This window comes from Neolamprologus brichardi, chromosome 3 (genome assembly GCF_056152115.1).
Source record: "Neolamprologus brichardi isolate AB-2024 chromosome 3, ASM5615211v1, whole genome shotgun sequence".
In the NCBI taxonomy this organism is placed as follows: domain Eukaryota; kingdom Metazoa; phylum Chordata; class Actinopteri; order Cichliformes; family Cichlidae; genus Neolamprologus; species Neolamprologus brichardi.
The window spans coordinates 44,472,613-44,489,541 of NC_142106.1; the positions used below are offsets into that span (position 1 = coordinate 44,472,613).

General features: G+C 37.4%; 4 protein-coding genes across 4 annotated transcripts; all 4 read left to right on the forward strand.

The window, feature by feature from the left end:
- On the forward strand, positions 1–1,461 carry LOC148104348 (immunoglobulin kappa light chain-like). The gene is made up of 4 exons (XM_087839402.1): positions 1–100; positions 221–922; positions 1,020–1,279; positions 1,366–1,461. The coding sequence occupies exons 1-4, from the start codon at positions 1–3 to the stop codon at positions 1,459–1,461; spliced, it is 1,158 nt and encodes a 385-aa protein (XP_087695528.1).
- Positions 1,462–6,736: 5,275 nt separating this feature from the next.
- On the forward strand, positions 6,737–8,268 carry LOC148104349 (uncharacterized). Its single transcript, XM_087837722.1, has 5 exons — positions 6,737–6,836; positions 6,960–7,661; positions 7,788–7,904; positions 7,999–8,042; positions 8,152–8,268. Exons 1-5 carry the CDS (start codon positions 6,737–6,739, stop codon positions 8,266–8,268), a joined length of 1,080 nt encoding a protein of 359 aa, XP_087693848.1.
- Positions 8,269–11,022: 2,754 nt separating this feature from the next.
- Positions 11,023–13,633, forward strand: LOC102783777 (uncharacterized). Its single transcript, XM_087838348.1, has 5 exons — positions 11,023–11,077; positions 11,197–11,895; positions 13,157–13,282; positions 13,366–13,403; positions 13,514–13,633. The coding sequence occupies exons 1-5, from the start codon at positions 11,023–11,025 to the stop codon at positions 13,631–13,633; spliced, it is 1,038 nt and encodes a 345-aa protein (XP_087694474.1).
- A 1,769-nt stretch (positions 13,634–15,402) lies between these two features.
- Positions 15,403–16,929, forward strand: LOC148104350 (uncharacterized). The gene is made up of 5 exons (XM_087837723.1): positions 15,403–15,445; positions 15,516–15,860; positions 15,951–16,277; positions 16,459–16,700; positions 16,796–16,929. The coding sequence occupies exons 1-5, from the start codon at positions 15,403–15,405 to the stop codon at positions 16,889–16,891; spliced, it is 1,053 nt and encodes a 350-aa protein (XP_087693849.1). The 3' UTR covers positions 16,892–16,929.

Sequence of the window (16,929 nt, forward strand, 5' to 3'; positions counted from 1 at the left end):
ATGAACAGAAAGATTCTTTCCATTCAAGTCACGGATTTGAACATGATGATATCTCCACCATCTGTTTTCTATTTGATGCTGTTGTTCTTTGGGGAAATGGGTGAGTTGTGTTTTTTCGTCAGTAGCGTTTATCGTTTAGAGATCAAGGTCACTGTCAGTGATGTTCCTTCTACGTGTTTCTAAATCAGTTGTCTTTGCTTTTTTCCTTCTATCATTTCAGCTCAGAAGAGTCATCAGTCCTCGTCTGTTCGTCAAGACAGAGGGTTTATATCCACTAATGTCGGGGACAGTGTAACTTTGCAGTGTTTCTATGAAGGTGAAGCGGTAGCAAGGTTTTACTGGTATAAGCAAACCCTAGGCGAGAAGCCAAGACTCATTTCTAGCTTCTATTCGTATGACAAAAATGGCACTTTCTATGATGAATGTGAGAACAATCCACGCTTCACACTGTCTACTGAAAAAGCTCAAAACCATTTGACAATCACAGATCTTCAGGTTTCGGACTCAGCTACCTATTTCTGCGCGAGTAGCTTTTCGATAAGTCTTGAATTTGCAGAAGGAATCACTGTGAGTGTTAAAGGTTCAGGTTTGAACAGCCGGCCTTTAATTCAGCAGTCTGCATCTGAGACCATCCAACCAGGAGGCTCTGTGACTCTGAACTGTACAGTACACACTGGGACCTGTGATGAAGAACACAGTGTTTACTGGTTCAGAGACTCTGAAGAGTCTTTCCCAATAATCATTTACAGCCATGGAGGCAAGAATCATGAGTTTGAGAGGAAACCAAAGACACACACAAACACTTGTGTGTACAGCCTGCCAATGAAGAACCTGGATGTTTCTCATGTTGGGATCTACTACTGTGCTGTTGCCTCATGTGGATCCATGCTTTTTGGAAATGGGACCAAGCTGGACTTTGAGGGTAAGTACAGTTAAGAAAAGTTTTTACTCCCACTTTGAAGTCAATACTTTAACAAAGTTGAAAACTCCATAATGTCTCCTGCTGTTTGAATATGTAGACAAGCTGGACTCTCTTCTCTTGGCGTATGTCTTAAATGGAGCAGTCGCATTCAATACAATCCTGATTGTATTTCTAATTTCCTCAATGAGTTTGAAGAAGATAAAACACTGTCTCTGCACAGGTAACTTGTGCTGTAATGTATGCATATATACAAGATGCATATACACTGAATTTCATGTTACTTTGAAATCAAATCTATTCTTTGGCTTTCCAGAATCTCACAGAAGATTTTCAGATCTCACCATGACAAATGAAATGGTAATGTCTTCTTGGATTGATGGGAAATTGTGTTGTTGTTTTTTCCCCACTAACCACATTTGTGATTTTCATCTTTTCTTAACCAGGGCTACGAAAGTGTTTTAAGGGCGAACAAGATCAACAACACAGGAAGACAGGGGGATGACACCTGGAGTGAATGTGTGTACTTCAGTGTAAATTAGTAAAACTGATGTTTCATCTGTGTTTAACAGAACAAGAGATCATGCTTTCTCATTTTAAAGTATATCATGGTAAAGTTTTCAGACATCTGTGAAGATTGTAGAGTTTTGTGTCAAAAAATTATTAAACAAACCTTTCAAAAAAAATGAACGCAAGTGGATTTCTGATCTACACTCACTTGTCAGTTGGAGACGACTTTTTGCCTTCAGAGCTGCCTTTAACCTTACATGCTGTTTATATTCTAGGCCTTCACAAGACTCATAAATGTCTACAACAGATTTTGAGCTACAGATCAGTTAAAATGTATAAATACCTTGTCTGACACGAATAAATGTATGATTAATCCTAGTGTGTGGTGACTTTTACAGAAAGGTAAGCATGACGATTACAGCCGAACCACCACTGACCACTTTCATGAGCTTAGAAACACAGACCTGGACTTTCAGTTTATTAAAATATATAAATAACAACAAAATCAGCTCAATGAAATGGTTTGAACAGTGTGTGATGGTTAAAATCTACAGGGGACAAAATAAAAAATTAAGCTTGTTAAACATATTACTTTCAGACAGTCTCATAGATGCTAATCTAACGTGTCTGTTTTATTAAACTGGACACAGTCAGACCAGTCATCCCCTCTCCATCACGGTCAGCTTCCTTTGCTAACATACTAAAGGAGGTACTAACAACTTTTTTACCCTCCAGCTTCTTTACATCAGACATGTTGGCCAAGGTGATTGGCAAGAAGAAACACATCTGTTATGATGATGCCTCAGTTGCTAATGCTAATGCAACACGAAGCACAGATCATAATGGATCGAAAAACACTGGAAACAGAGCCACCTAGCATGCTGGTGTCCTATCAGTTTACCTTCAATGACAAGCGGTTTGTGCACAATGAACATGCACAAACCACAAGAAAAAAGCTGCTGACCTCAGTCATTGCAGTCAATTTTGAATATATCACTATGAATATAGCGGAGATTCAATCAACAAATCTGACTATGGACAAATGATGGTAGAAATGTAAAAGATGAATATACGTTAATTGACAGGAGAGGAGCTGTGTGACAGCGCTGCCTGAGATGAAAGGTGAAAGACTGATTTGCTTTGGTACTTTTAATTTATGCCCATTTTTAGAGAAACACATTTATGTTCAAAAAATTTCATGTTCTGTTTTTTCACAAGATATAAAAACATAAAAACCATAATGACTTAATTATATTTTATCTAAAGTTGGAGAGAACATTCTAGACATGCTGTGATTTATTAAACAAAACCTTTATAACTACCATCTATAATAACCAATATCAGTTCAACATTAGTTAGAGAAAACAAAATGTTTGCTTATTGCTATCTAATCTGTGCATTTAAAACAGCTGTGGAAAATCTGTGTTTGGGATTTGCAAATACTTCCCACATCATTATTACTATTATTATCATTGTTGTTGTTGTTGTTCACAATTAAGTGTAGTCCATTAATAATAGTTATAGCCAATAGCTATAAACAGAATGGCATTTGGCTGGGATGTAAACTCCAGATGTTCCATTAACATTCTCACCACAACTGAAAGACTGTAGCTATGCTGTCATCTCAGATATAAAGATGAAGGCTTGGGTGGTTCTCTGAGGGACCAGAGTGAGATGAGGATGGGGAAGAAGAGCACATAAATGAAAAGCACACAGAATAGAAGCTGACTGACTCACAGAAGGTGGGCCAAAAAAATATTGGACTACAGTAATAATGTGTTACTAATTAATTAAAAAATAATTGAATAAGAAGAACAGACTAACATCCAAATATCCATGAATTGCTGCAGTGCAGCAATCCCACCAATAACCAGTGACTGCACGAAGATCAGTGAAGCACACTGAAATGAAACTGACAGACTCACTGAAGGTGGAATAGAAAGTGATTGGGCTGGGATTTGCAACAGTCCCAGTATATGTTATTGTCGTCTGCCATTTTACTTCTTTTTCACCGACTAACAGACCATTCATACTTCAAAGCGACTGGCTCAATCGTGTGCTGTGTGTCTCTATTCAGATTTTCAAAATTTTGTACTGTCTATAGGCTTAATGGCAGATTTGACACACTCTGTTCTCTCTTGTATGTTGATAGTTGTGAGATCAAATGCAGCATAGAACATCTTTCACCATGCCGTCTTTCTTTTTGTGTGTTATGTTGTGTATTACATATCAACACAGTTTTTAGAAATCTTTTTTTTCCTCCTTATAATCTTAAGCACAAACTGTCATTTTCCCATGTACACAATTATTTCATGCTGCAGAGGGACAGCTTTACTACAACAAGGTAAATGACCCTGAACAGTGAAGGCGACTACACTTTGAATACAAATCAAAGGTGGCATCAAGAGAGGTTGAAGTCCCCCCGGATATCTGATTAGTATGTTAAATGAGAAATGTAGCTGGAGTAGAGACAATGGCTGCTCGAATGTCTGGATTTTATGTGTGTTTCAACCTTAGTAGATTAGTGTCTGTAGTGCTCGGTCAGAATGATTATCTTGCATTATTTTGAACTAGAAAATCAGTGTTAAATATTGTAATGGTTAAACACAGTTTTATGATTTATATGTGACTTGGCTGATGGTTAATTATGCTTAATACTGTCAGGTGAATTGGTAAATTGCAAATTGTGATTGTCAAACAAAGAGTTGTAAGGAGAAAACGTAAAAGAATTAATTGCTCTGTGATTTAGTTGAAAAGGAATTATGCTAAAACTAATGTTCATGTGAGAATGTGCTAAAGACAAATCTAATTGAAGTAGTGATGAAAAAAGGGATGAAACGATTTTCAAGTTTAAACTTTGTTTTAAAACATGTATGTGGGGAAATAGAGATATATAGAGAGAGAATGATAGGGTTTGGCTGGACACCGGAAGATTTCATGTAAACAACATGATTGTCTGTCTAGATAAGGGGGAGAGGTGTGTGGGCTCTTGACAGAGCATACATTAAAGCACCCATAGACATTCTTGAACGGTTCCCTGCGGCTTCTGTAAGATGAGCAGTTGGAAATTCCAGCCAGTGGGATCATTCGCTGCCCAGATGGTGGATTTCCAAATTGGACTTTGGCTCTGCTCATCATCATTATTGGTGTTTTGGATTGTAATTCTGAGAAGAATTTGTAATTTCATTGCTTACATGGTGGATTGCAGCTTCCCAAGCTTCTCGCAGCTTTTCCCAACTATGTGAAGATTTGGGATCCCATTGTATTCCTGAAGGGCTGAATATCCACAAAGTCCTGCTTTCCTGTTAGATTATTTTGTTTAACATTGAACGATGAGATAAAACACATCTCAAGCTTGCTCCAAGTAAAAGTAAAAATATGAATCTTATGAATCCTACACCAGTCCTTTAAAAATAACAGTCCCATAGCCATACAAATCCAGGCCTCTAAAATCAGCCCCGAAATTCCAAGGACCACGACTGAGAGGGGAGTTCCTGCTAATGGGTGTGGCTTATCAGATGAAACAGGGAAGACACACCTGGACTTCTAGGCATTGAGAACTGGGCGAGTCCTCTCACCCACACCAGTTCCATCTGAACTCTGCATTGCCTTGGCTAGTACTCATAGGGTCAGAGGATGGGATGTTTTAAACAGAGAGCCGACACAGGCATGTTGCATTGGGGTGATGGTTCTGCAGATCTACACTACACTGTAAAAAAAAATCCTAAAAAAACAGTAATATTCCAGCAGCTGGGGCGCCAAAATAATAACAGAAAATAACAGAAAATAACTTTCTCATAAAAATATATTGTCAACTGTATTTTCATTACTGAAAATAACTGTATTTTCATGAGAATATATATATATAGGTGGTAGGTGAAGTGTCTTGACCAAGGACACAACGACCGAGAGGGTCCGAGCCAGGGCTCGAACAGGCAACCTTCTGATTACAAGGCGAACTGCCAACTCTTGAGCCACGATCGCCCTAAATAACAATAATAATAATAATTATTTGATGTAAAAAAAAAGTTACAATGTAATGTAATCATCAGTTAGAATCATGGTATATATTTTTCCATAGCATTTCATTTGAATTTAACAGTTCAATCTTTGAGATAACGGACAAATATTTGTGAAATTAGGATACATTTGTGAATGTATTTTAACAATCTAAATATGCATATGTACAGACAAATACGTTTAAAAAACAAGAAAATTATGTTTTATTACATTTACGGTGATTTTATGTTAATTTACATTCGAAATGTAAAATCACAGTTTCTTTATGTAATTTTAATGATATTCTAGAAAAATAGTACAAAACTGTAAAATACTTTTATATTACATTTTTTTTACAGTGTAGTAAATAGCACAAAGAAAAAACCACAGGATCATACAGTGACATTTCCCAAATGGCACTTCTTCAGTTCCTCATGTTGATTTCTTTCTTTGACTCATCTCCTAACATCTAGCAGTACTATACTCACTGTTTTAGAGTAATGTCAATTACTATAATATTTGACAAATGCATCAAAGATCGGGAAAAAAACATTGATAAAATTGGTCATCATGAATAACTGTGGATAAATATGATTTATATTGCTGGAACCAGTATGGATTTATTTTTAACCCTGTTTAAACCCATTTAAAAATAACCTTCAATTTACTTATGAATACAATAAATAAACTGTACACTTCCTTGATATGTAGGTTACATGTAAGAGTGGCGAATTGATCACTTTCTTATATAGTAAAGATGGTGATAGAAATACATTATTATTAGCCACTAGTGCAAATCCAAAGCCACTTCAGACATGCTTATCTGAAAGTTTCCTTATGCTCTTATTTGATCCAAGGTGTTTTTTGTTTAATATGCATTTTTTTTCAATGAACCTCCTCTCTTGATGACAACATGTAAGAACATGCACACAGAAAAGGGTAAAGATTATAAGTTTAGGCAGTGGCGAAGGAAATTGGTACTGCCAGCAGTTTCCTTCACCACTGAGCTATTTGTTGTACAAACAACACTTACAATAAGTTGATGTTGCTACATTTTCCTGTACTAGACTAGATATTAAAAAAATTATATTTACATCAGTGAGATCCGAAAGTGCAATCCGAGTAAGACTGAGTGGTCAGTTAGATTTCAATAACTTGAAGTTCAGTGGAAAGTTCAAGAGCCACTTTGTTCTCCATGTGAATCTCTCATCATGTTTTGACACTATGCTGTGAATGTGAAGCTGTTTCCTTGCATACAGTGTGACTTTAAATCAGCCAATCAAATACAGTCTTGCCCCTGAAGAGACTATGAACAGAAAGATTCTTTCCATTCAAGTCACGGATTTGAACATGATGATATCTCCACCATCTGTTTTCTATTTGATGCTGTTGTTCTTTGGGGAAATGGGTGAGTTGTGTTTTTTCCTCAGTAACTTTTATCTTTTAGAGATTAAGGTCACTCAGTGACATGAGTTCTACTTTTTTTAAATCAGTTGTCTTTCGGGTTTTTTTTTTCCTTCTATCATTTCAGCTCAGAAGAGTCATCAGTCCTCGTCTGTTCGTCAAGACAGAGTTTTTATATCCACTAATGTCGGGGAGAGTGTAACTTTGCAGTGTTTCTACGAAGGTGAAGTGGTAGCAAGGTTTTACTGGTATAAGCAAACCCTAGGCGAGAAGCCAAGACTCATTTCTAGCTTCTATTCGTATGACAAAAATGGCACTTTCTATGATGAATGTGAGAACAATCCACGCTTCACACTGTCTACTGAAAAAGCTCAAAACCATTTGATGATCACAGATCTTCAGGTTTCGGATTCAGCTACCTATTTCTGCGCGAGCAGCTTTTCGGTAAGTTTTGAATTTGCAGAAGGAATCACTGTGAGTGTTAAAGGTTCAGGTTTGAACAGACGGCCTTTAATTCAGCAGTCTGCATCTGAGACCATCCAACCAGGAGGCTCTGTGACTCTGAACTGTACAGTCCACACTGGGACCTGTGATGAAGAACACAGTGTTTACTGGTTCAGAGACTCTGAAGAGTCTCATTCAGGACTCATTTACAGCCATGGAGGCAGCAATGATGAGTGTGAGAGGAAACCAAAGACACACACAAACACGTGTGTGTACAGCCTGCCAATGAAGAACCTGGATGTTTCTCATGCTGGGATCTACTACTGTGCTGTTGCCTCATGTGGATCCATGCTTTTTGGAAACGGGACCAAGCTGGACTTTGGGTGTGAGTAGAAGCTTAGCAAATGTTTTTTCTACTGATAAATAGTTCTGTTTACTTTACAATTAAAATGTTATTACAAATTGGAAAAGCTGCTAACATAATATCTTATTGTCATATTTGTTACTGCAGCTCAGGAGACTTTTCTTCTCTCTGTGTATTTCTTAATTGCTGCCTTGGGATTCACCACAATCCTGATCTTTATACTGGCTTTCTTAATTTATGGTATAAACAGACGGCAGTGTACAGGTAAATGTTGCTGTTCATATATTGTTTATATAAAATTACCATCCAGTATGGTTGAAATATGATTTGTGTGCCTCTGTGTGTGTGTTTGTTTCAGGATCTAATGCAAGATTTTCAGCTTCCTCTTCCTCAAACACAGAGGTAGAATAATACAATTCTAAATCATTTTGTTATTATGACAAATATCTGTCATTTTTAAAACTTTATACCATGTTCCATATTGTGATTTTTGGATTTATTTCATTATCAGAATTGTGAACCTGAAGAAACCCTTCATTATGCTGCTTTGAGGGTAAAAAAGACCAGCAGATCTACAAGAAAAAGAGAGAATCCAGAGGATAAATGTCTATATTCTAGTATCAAATAATAAAACTTTACATGTTTACTTCTGTGTAATAGGGCTTAAGCTCAGCATGTGTAATTTTGTCTTAAATATGAGTAGTTTAAAAGTACATTGGTTGCTGTATTTCTCTTCTTTTTCTCATTTATTGCTAATATAAATTATTCTTTCAACTGAAAAGTTGATTATAACATCAGTATTTGCTGAATGTCCAAACATTAAATTTTTTATTCACAGAGTCTATATTTCATAATTGGCTGATAAATTATTGACATACTAAAACGGTATCATTTTAAGTTGAAATTTGTTATGTCAATATCCAGTATTTACTACATACATAAATATATGTAACAAATAATCTTGAGCAAGATACTAACGCCAAGTTGCTCCCCAATGCATTCACTGAAGTATGAATGTGTGTGAATGTTAAATAGAAAGCATTTACATTGTGTAAATGTGTGAATAAGGCAAGTTGTGTAAAGTGCTTTGAGCGTTCAGTTAGAGTTGTATCAAGTTGTACAGAATATCATTACAGTTCATGTCAAAGACAAACAGTTTCTATTAAAGTGTCGATCTGAGCAACCAACATTTCTAAGTTAAGTTGTTAATTTTCAGAAGTTTTAGACTTATTTATAATAATAATGATAATATTTGTATGAGTATAATAATATTTGACAAAAAGGTACTTAAGTATTTGGAGGTTTTTTTAGTTTTATCACTGATTTTGATCATTCTATTATAGATCGTAAAATTAAAATTAGAATAGAATAAATAAACGGTATACCAACACCACAGCTAACACATCTGAGGATGTTATTTTTACAGAAGAACATTATGAAAAGTTCAAAATTGATTTAGAATAATGTGTGGAATTTGTTTCACAATAAATGTTCTGTTTTTATACCATCTTTATTTTATTTGCAACTATCTGAATGGCTTTATTTTAAAACTGACCTCACAGCTGGTTTTAAAATGTTAAATGATTATTATAAAACTACGACAGTCAGGGTTTATCGTCTCATCCACATCTGCCTGACTATTAACCCGGCAGCTTCTCCTCTGCAATGCGCGCTGTTCTGCCTCAGTCGACAGCTTCACCTCCTCAGCTCTTCTGCTCAGGCCTGAAACTGTCAAATTTTGATCATTCTGCTCTGGATTACCAAGTCCGGCGTCGTAATTAATATGCGATGGGAACACTACCACAAAGGTAACCATTGAGGCAACAATATAAATACTGCTCAGTCTGTGGCTTTTAGTCAGACTCTTGGAAACCCCGGGCGAGCATGTACTTAAAAAGTACCTGGTACACAGCAAATCCAGCATACCCAAATTAACACTGTCAGATTTGATTTCAACACTATTAAAGTTTCTATATGGGCCCACACCAAAGAGTGTGAATTTAACTCTTTTTTTGTAGAGTTGGTATCTTAACTCAGATTTAGTGTTAAATACCAAATCTGTCTGGAGTTGATAATTTAACACTTATTAATGCTAACTAGGAGTTAAGAGTTTAGATATTAAGTTTCACAGAGTATTTTATTTTAACTAAATAAGAGTTATCTTCTAAATAATTCTAAAAGGTTTAAATTTTACTCTTCTGAACTTTCAGAAATTCCTTGGGAAATACACATTTATTAAAAAGAGCCAATGTTTTTCTGAAAAACACTTATTTTGAACTGTGAACCGTTTTCTAAAACATGGACCAGTGTACATGCTCTCATTGGAATATTGTTTATCAAAGGGTCTGACATAGGTGCGCTGGTCAATGCAAATAACAGCATGTTCATTACTCTTTTCTTCAATACAATATGCATGTCCTCCATTCATCACTTTCTGGAACTTTAACGTACTTCTGCTCGCCCCCATATTCCATCTTCGTAAGCATATCCTGTGTGGAGAGAGTTAAAAAAAAGGCTAAAAAAAACCTGTTTGGTCAGTTTTTGTGGGACATTTTCAGGCTTCGAGTTGCGCCATAGTTTTATGACAACATTTCACGATCTCAACATAGTTTTAGGTGTATTTGACTGAATATTCATATATAAGCATTTTTTATGCTATTGTATTTGCCCCCAAACAATACATTTCAGCTAGCTAAAACAGGCTATTATGCTATCACCGAGCAACGTGGCTATACCTTTCACACAGCTTTGTCTCACAGCCTGCCCACCATCACCACGAATATAGGGTGATGGTGTCCTGACGCAGCAAGGCACAGAAACTTTAAGGTGTGAGGTTAACCTAGAGGAAAACATGTCTATAAATTCTGGTGTGTTTGTGTTATTTTAATGCTCTTATCATTACAGGGAGAAGCCTGCTGCAGAAGGCAAAGTATGAGTTAGGCACAGGAAGAAAGACCAATAGGGAGGCCGAGTTTAAACCACGGCTCCTCCCCACCTTTTTTAAACTAATCCCAGGTGGTCAAAATAACCAACTATTTTATGTGAGTCAAAGAATAGAAGATAGATAGAGTTGAGTTTTAAATTAGTAATGACAGGACCACTTTAATGTTAGTGCCACACAGTGTCACATCTGAAACAAAGCAAACCAGACGAGCTTAGTTTTCTTTCTCTAAATGGAAACTGAAGCAAATCTTCAAAGAAAGCACGACCCATTTTACGTCCACAACGTTGCACAACCAAGGATGTCTGTGGTTTTTCATTTTTCAAGCGCTAAACATGACAGCGATGAGCATGTTTCCTTTACGGGACATTACACATATTCTGTGGTTGGCCGGTCACATGAAATTTTCTCTTTGAAGAGCAGAAAAATTATTTTACCATAATGATACATTTAATATTTGTAGTTTATCTGATACGTGTGTGCGTAGGAATAATAGGTGAGTTCTAATTTTGCTGTTTTGAGATGTCATTTCTCAATTATGTTACAGATGTCCACTGCACTAAATATATATGCAATGAAAGAAATGTGTGTGCGTTGTTTTGTATCTTGTTTCAGCTCAGCCGGCTGAACTGCATTCATCTCTTCACCAAGAGGCTGATTTTGTTTCTGCTGATGTTGGTGACGAAGTAACTCTGCACTGTTCTTACGAAGGTGAAGCTGCAAGACTTTACTGGTACAAACAAACTCTGGGACAAAAACCAAGGCTCATCTCTACCTACTACAGATATGAGGGAAATGGCATATTTTATAATGAATTCAAAAGTAATCCACGCTTTACATTAGTTACTGGCATCAGTAAAAATCATTTAAAAATAACAGACCTGCGTGTCTCAGATTCAGCTACTTACTACTGCGCAACAAGCTTTACTTTTATTTTAGAGTTTACCAAAGAAACATATCTCAATGTAAAAGGTTCCAGTTTGGACATCCAGACTTTTGTCCTACAATCGGTATCTGAGACCATCCAGCCAGGAGGCTCTGTGACTCTGAACTGTACAGTCCACACTGCGACCTGTGATGAAGACCACAAGGTTTACTGGTTCAAAGACTCTGAAGAATCTCATCCAGGGCTCATATACACCCATGGAGGTAGGAATGATGAGTGCAAGAAGAACTCACAGGCACAAGCACACACCTGTGTGTACAGCCTGCCAATGAAGAACTTGAATGTCTCTCATGTTGGGTCCTACTACTGCGCTGTTGCTTTATGTGGACGCTTACTGTTTGGTAATGGGACCAAGCTGAATGTTGAGGGTAAGTAATTTTGGGAAAGGTTCTATTATCTGAATAAGCAACTCACTATTGTCAAAGAGTGTAAAGGCAGGCCAGTCCACCATGTAAATACATATTAGCTGCTTATCTTAATGAACTTTTGCTTTTTAAAGCATTTCCCACTTTGCCTCTCCAAAGCATGAAATGGACATTCATGCAGAAGTTGCAGTAACTTGCACTAAGCTGCACTAACAGCGGAAAATAAAAATATTTTCTTTCCAGCCAACATGAAAATAATCATGGGAAAACCTTTAAACATGCATTGTTCAGACATTTACAAGTAAACACGTATTAGCTGCCTAGCTTAATGACCTTTTGCTTTATAATTTAACTGATTAAGACACAAATAAGGCTAGACAACGCTGTTATAATACTGATATAAGGAGGGAGACAGCCTTTCTAACAGTACAGTCAAATACGCTTATTATCCAGCACACTTTAAAATGGTATATTTAAATGGTCGCATGTTATTAGGTAGAATTGTTTAACAATAAATAAATTTAAAAATGTCCACGCAGTATTGTTAATCTCTGTCCGCTACTTGTAGCAGACATTGACCCATAATAAAAAAAATAGTGTCATCAGTATTAACAGACATGGTCGACATCTGTTTGTCTATGGCACAGTTTGTGTTGTATGAGGTGGGTGTATGAGTGGTTCAATCCCTGGCTGCTTCAGTCTGCATGTAACACACTAACCCCAAATTGCTCTCTGATGCGTCAATGAGTGAGTGTGTTACAGAAATTCGAAAACACTTAAACATAGAAAAAAATGTGCTTGTCTGTACGAGGCATGTTGTGTAGAGTCCTCCTGGAGAGTACAAAAGTGCTCTATAAAAATGAGTCTATTTACTGGGCAGTCGTGGCTCAAGAGTTGGGAGTTCGCCTTGTAATCGTAAGGTTGCCAGTTCGAGCCCCGGCTTGGACAGTCCTGGTCTTTGCGTCCTTGGGCAAGACACTTCATCTGTTGCCTACTGGTGGTGGTTGGAGGGCCCGGTGGCGCCAGTGTCCGGCAGCCTTGCCTCTGTCGGTGCGCCCCAGGGCAGTTGTGGCTACAACGTAGCTTGCCATCACCAGTGTGTGAATGGGTGGATGACTGGTTGTGTAAAGTGCTTTGGGGTCCTTAGGGACTAGAAAAGTGCTATACAAATACAGGCCATTTAGCATTTTACCAACCAAGCCAGTTTTACTGATAAGACAATATCTGTGTTTTAACTTTATTTGTTGGGTTACTATCTCAGTAGATGAAGGGGACACTCTTCTCTTGTTGTATTTCTGGAGGGGGGTTTCAGCTTTCACCAGTGTCCTGAGTGTTTTACTGGCTTCCATAATGTGCATGACAAGAAAGAAAAACAGCAGCACATACACAGGCAAGTGGTTTAGTATTCCTTATGTTTGTTTTTTATCCTCCGGTGAATGTGACATTATATTGACACAGTTTTCTGTTTTCCAGATTATCCAGCAAAAAACTCCCTCTTTTTCAAAGCAAATGTAAGTGCATTTTCTTTTGAAAGAAAAGTTTTACGTTCCATCCATGTTTGTTTGTGTTTTTTTAATAAATGTGAAAGTGACTCAGCTGTTGTACTGTTTCTCATCCCCAGGGTGACCAAGAAGGAGGCTACCTGTATTTCAAACCTTTGAGGGGCATGAAGATGAACAGATCAGAAATGCAGATGGACAACACCTGGAGTAAATGTGTCTATTCTAGTGTAAAGCAGTAATGTGGATAGGCTTTTGGTCTCTGTGTATAAACACAGGACCTTGTGAGGTTCTCTTTGAAGCATGACTTCCTTTATAAAAGACATGTTACTATTTCATTCATTTCCTCACAACACAATTTAGCATGGACAATAATGACATTTGTGTTTCAGACTATTAAAAGTGCCTGTTATGTACATAAAAGAATTATGTGTATTTGTATTTTAATATCATGATAATAATTATCACTTTTTTATTGCATCGTGAATTTTAGTCCCTCCCCCCTCTCAACTAAAATAATAAAAATATTTTGAATATTCTGACGTTTGTGTGTTGAGATCAGACGTGAGTATGAGTGGAGCGTGAATACAGTGGTTTGAAGTGCCCGCCCCCTTCCCTTCCACCGCTGTAAAAGACTCATTGCCCTCAAACGCTGCAGTTGTTGTTGCTAAGTGTGGCCCAACCAGTTATTAGGCTTTACGGGGTGAACACTTTTTCACACAGGGCCATATAGGTTTTTTCTTCTTAATAGTAAACACCATTTGGAAACTCCCTTGTTTGTTTATATGTGTTATCTTTGTCTAATATTTAAATGTGTTTGATGATCTAAAACATTAAGTGTGACAAACATGCAAAAAAACAGGAAATCAGGAAGGGGACAAATGCTTTATCACACCACTGAATGCGTGTAGCCACAAACTACAGCTGTAGTAATAATTAGCTCAGTGAAAATATTCAAAATATGCCTGGATTTGCTTTGTTTTTATGGATGACTGGCCTATTGACATCACAGCAAGTCCAGAATATGGGCAGTCATCTCCCTCTATGCACTTCTGCTGGAATTCTGAGATCCAATGATCTAAACTGTTAATGTTACAGGACTGCTGGGAACAGACCCAAAACACCTCCATACATCCCAGTTTAGACTTTGTCAAGTGCCCACTCACCCCACACGTTATCATTCTCTCTCTATTTCTCTCTTTTATCAAACACAATTCTGTTACATTTGAACATTCAATCATATCTGAATAAGCTCCATTCTTCACATTCACTTTAGCATCAACCCTTTCAATCTGAATACTTTTTCTCTCTCAAGGCATTTTCTACATAGGTTTTCAGCACAGCCTGGATTAAGCCTGTCTTTAAAGTCATATTTTTTTTCACAATATTAAAATTGTCAACTTAAACATAATTAAGGTTAACAGATTATTTTCTGATTAGTATTGAGCACAACTAACTGTCAGCACAATGACAATGAACCATCATTCAGTGTTTGACGTTTACAACATTTAACATTGTTTTTGTTGTTCAAAAGTGTAATGATGGGTTGGTGACACAGTCCTTATCTTCTCAGTCCAACACACAAAAGGTTCATTATGGCTCATGTCTACACACAAAACATTAGAACAGACATTTCCACAACTCAAACTGGATTTCTCTGCATATTGATCACTTACATTTTTTATTTGTCTTTGATTACAAATGAAGATGATGACCATAGTAAAGGCTCTGTTTTAGCACTGATGTTTATAAACACATTTTTAACACATAAGGCTGAATGTCAAGTCCTTTTACCCCCTCAGCTTTGATGGCAGGGGGCGGCCAGGGGGACCTCAATCTCTCGCTACGCCACGTTACTCAACAGAGCCAATCATGTTCTGCAGTGTGATGGTGATGAACCAATCAGACCTGTCAGATGTGGCAAAATGTAGGACAAGCTGGCGTTTTTAAATCTGAGAAGTATACTGCTGCTTCATTAGGTGTGGACTGCTTTACTGAAGAAGGAGACAAGATGAAGATGTTCTTTGTGAATGTTTTCCTGCTCTGCTCTTTATGTAAGTAAAACACATTTACTTTATTTTGATCTTCATTTGTGTGAAACTGAGTCTGTCTGAATCATTTCAGGTGCAGCACAGTTAAGTGAAGTTTCTCAGCCTGAATCTTTGAAAACAGTGAAGATTGGCGACTCAGCTACGATTAAATGCTTCATAAAGAGCGCATCGACCAAAACTGTGTGGTACAAGGTGACTACAGGGAGGAAACTACAGCTGGTGGTAAAAACTAACTCTCAGTATAATGTGAGAGAGTTCAGTGATGAATTTGTTAACCGTTCTTCAGTTAAATTTGACATGACTAACAATCATCTGACCATAAATAAAACATCATGGGAAGATGTTGGAACATACTTCTGTGGAGTCTTACACATAAGTGATGTTCAGTTTGGGTCAGGAACATTTCTGATGTTGACAGGTATGTTTGGACATGTTTGCATTTCACATAATTTCAACTGAATATGAACACAATGCTAACAATCACAGTCCAAATGGTTTGTTTTCCAAGGTGCAAAGACAATCAGCGACTCTGTCGTCCAGCAGCCAGAATCAAAGTCAGTGAGGTCCGGAGACTCTGTGACTCTCAGCTGTTCTGTTCACTCTGCTCAATGCACAGCAGAACTCACTAGTTTCATGTGGCTGAAAAACTCGGATCATTCTGCTCCAGAGATGATTTATTGCTCTGACAATAAGAACAACATCTCCCAGAGAACTGACAGAGGACGAACTACCTGCGAGTACAACTTTGTCGTCAGGAGCCGGGATGACGCTGGGGTCTACTACTGTGCCGTCAATGCATGTGGACAAATACTGCTTGGAAATGGGACCAAGATTGGTATAAGTAACTTTGGAGTATAAGTTTCTTATACATCTTATAAATCTTGTTTTTAAAACTCATAATTTCCCAAATACACATATGATGATTATCTTTTTATAACCTCTTTCTTGCTTTTTCGATTCATACATTAGAAGTTGGTTTCAAATGAAATTCTAATGTCTCCTGTCTGTATTGCCAGACGACATCAATGATCACGAGAGTTTTTCTGTCCGTGAGAGAACCCTGTCATGCATCATCATCATGATCATCATCATGGGTGTTTATCTGGCTTTCGCTGTGTTCATGATCAGTAAGAGAAACTGCTACCACTGTACAGTAACCGATGCTGTTGACCTCTATACTGTGTGTTCCACTGAGCATAACATCAATCACTTTGCCTGCTTTTCAGAGTTTAACTCAGGACTTTCTCCTCTGTCCAAGGTATGTGCTGTTTAGTTGAATATTTATATAATCATTACACCATCCTAAGTGGCTCATAATTTTGATTTCATTCACATTATTGTACTTTTTCTCAGGTTCGAGGTGAAGAAAACCTTGAAATCAGGAGATCAAATGAGCAGAGAGATGGTATCTGGAGTGAATGTGTGTACTCCAGGGTGAAGCTACACTGAACTGAAGCCGTTACGACTTTGATGCCACATGTCTAGAC

Excerpts from the sequence above, each read along its gene's own strand:
- LOC102783777 (XM_087838348.1), top strand. The coding sequence starts at position 11,023 with ATGATACATTTAATATTTGTAGTTTATCTGATACGTGTGTGCGTAGGA. Across the intron at positions 11,896-13,156 it reads GACCAAGCTGAATGTTGAGG|ATGAAGGGGACACTCTTCTC; the intron begins GTAAGTAATTTT and ends CTATCTCAGTAG. Across the intron at positions 13,283-13,365 it reads AAACAGCAGCACATACACAG|ATTATCCAGCAAAAAACTCC; the intron begins GCAAGTGGTTTA and ends TCTGTTTTCCAG.
- LOC148104349 (XM_087837722.1), top strand. The coding sequence starts at position 6,737 with ATGAACAGAAAGATTCTTTCCATTCAAGTCACGGATTTGAACATGATG. Across the intron at positions 6,837-6,959 it reads GTTGTTCTTTGGGGAAATGG|CTCAGAAGAGTCATCAGTCC; the intron begins GTGAGTTGTGTT and ends CTATCATTTCAG. Across the intron at positions 7,662-7,787 it reads GACCAAGCTGGACTTTGGGT|CTCAGGAGACTTTTCTTCTC; the intron begins GTGAGTAGAAGC and ends TTGTTACTGCAG.
- LOC148104350 (XM_087837723.1), top strand. The coding sequence starts at position 15,403 with ATGAAGATGTTCTTTGTGAATGTTTTCCTGCTCTGCTCTTTAT. Across the intron at positions 16,278-16,458 it reads TGGAAATGGGACCAAGATTG|ACGACATCAATGATCACGAG; the intron begins GTATAAGTAACT and ends CTGTATTGCCAG. Across the intron at positions 16,701-16,795 it reads GACTTTCTCCTCTGTCCAAG|GTTCGAGGTGAAGAAAACCT; the intron begins GTATGTGCTGTT and ends ACTTTTTCTCAG.
- LOC148104348 (XM_087839402.1), top strand. The coding sequence starts at position 1 with ATGAACAGAAAGATTCTTTCCATTCAAGTCACGGATTTGAACATGATG. Across the intron at positions 923-1,019 it reads GACCAAGCTGGACTTTGAGG|ACAAGCTGGACTCTCTTCTC; the intron begins GTAAGTACAGTT and ends TTGAATATGTAG. Across the intron at positions 1,280-1,365 it reads TCACCATGACAAATGAAATG|GGCTACGAAAGTGTTTTAAG; the intron begins GTAATGTCTTCT and ends TTTCTTAACCAG.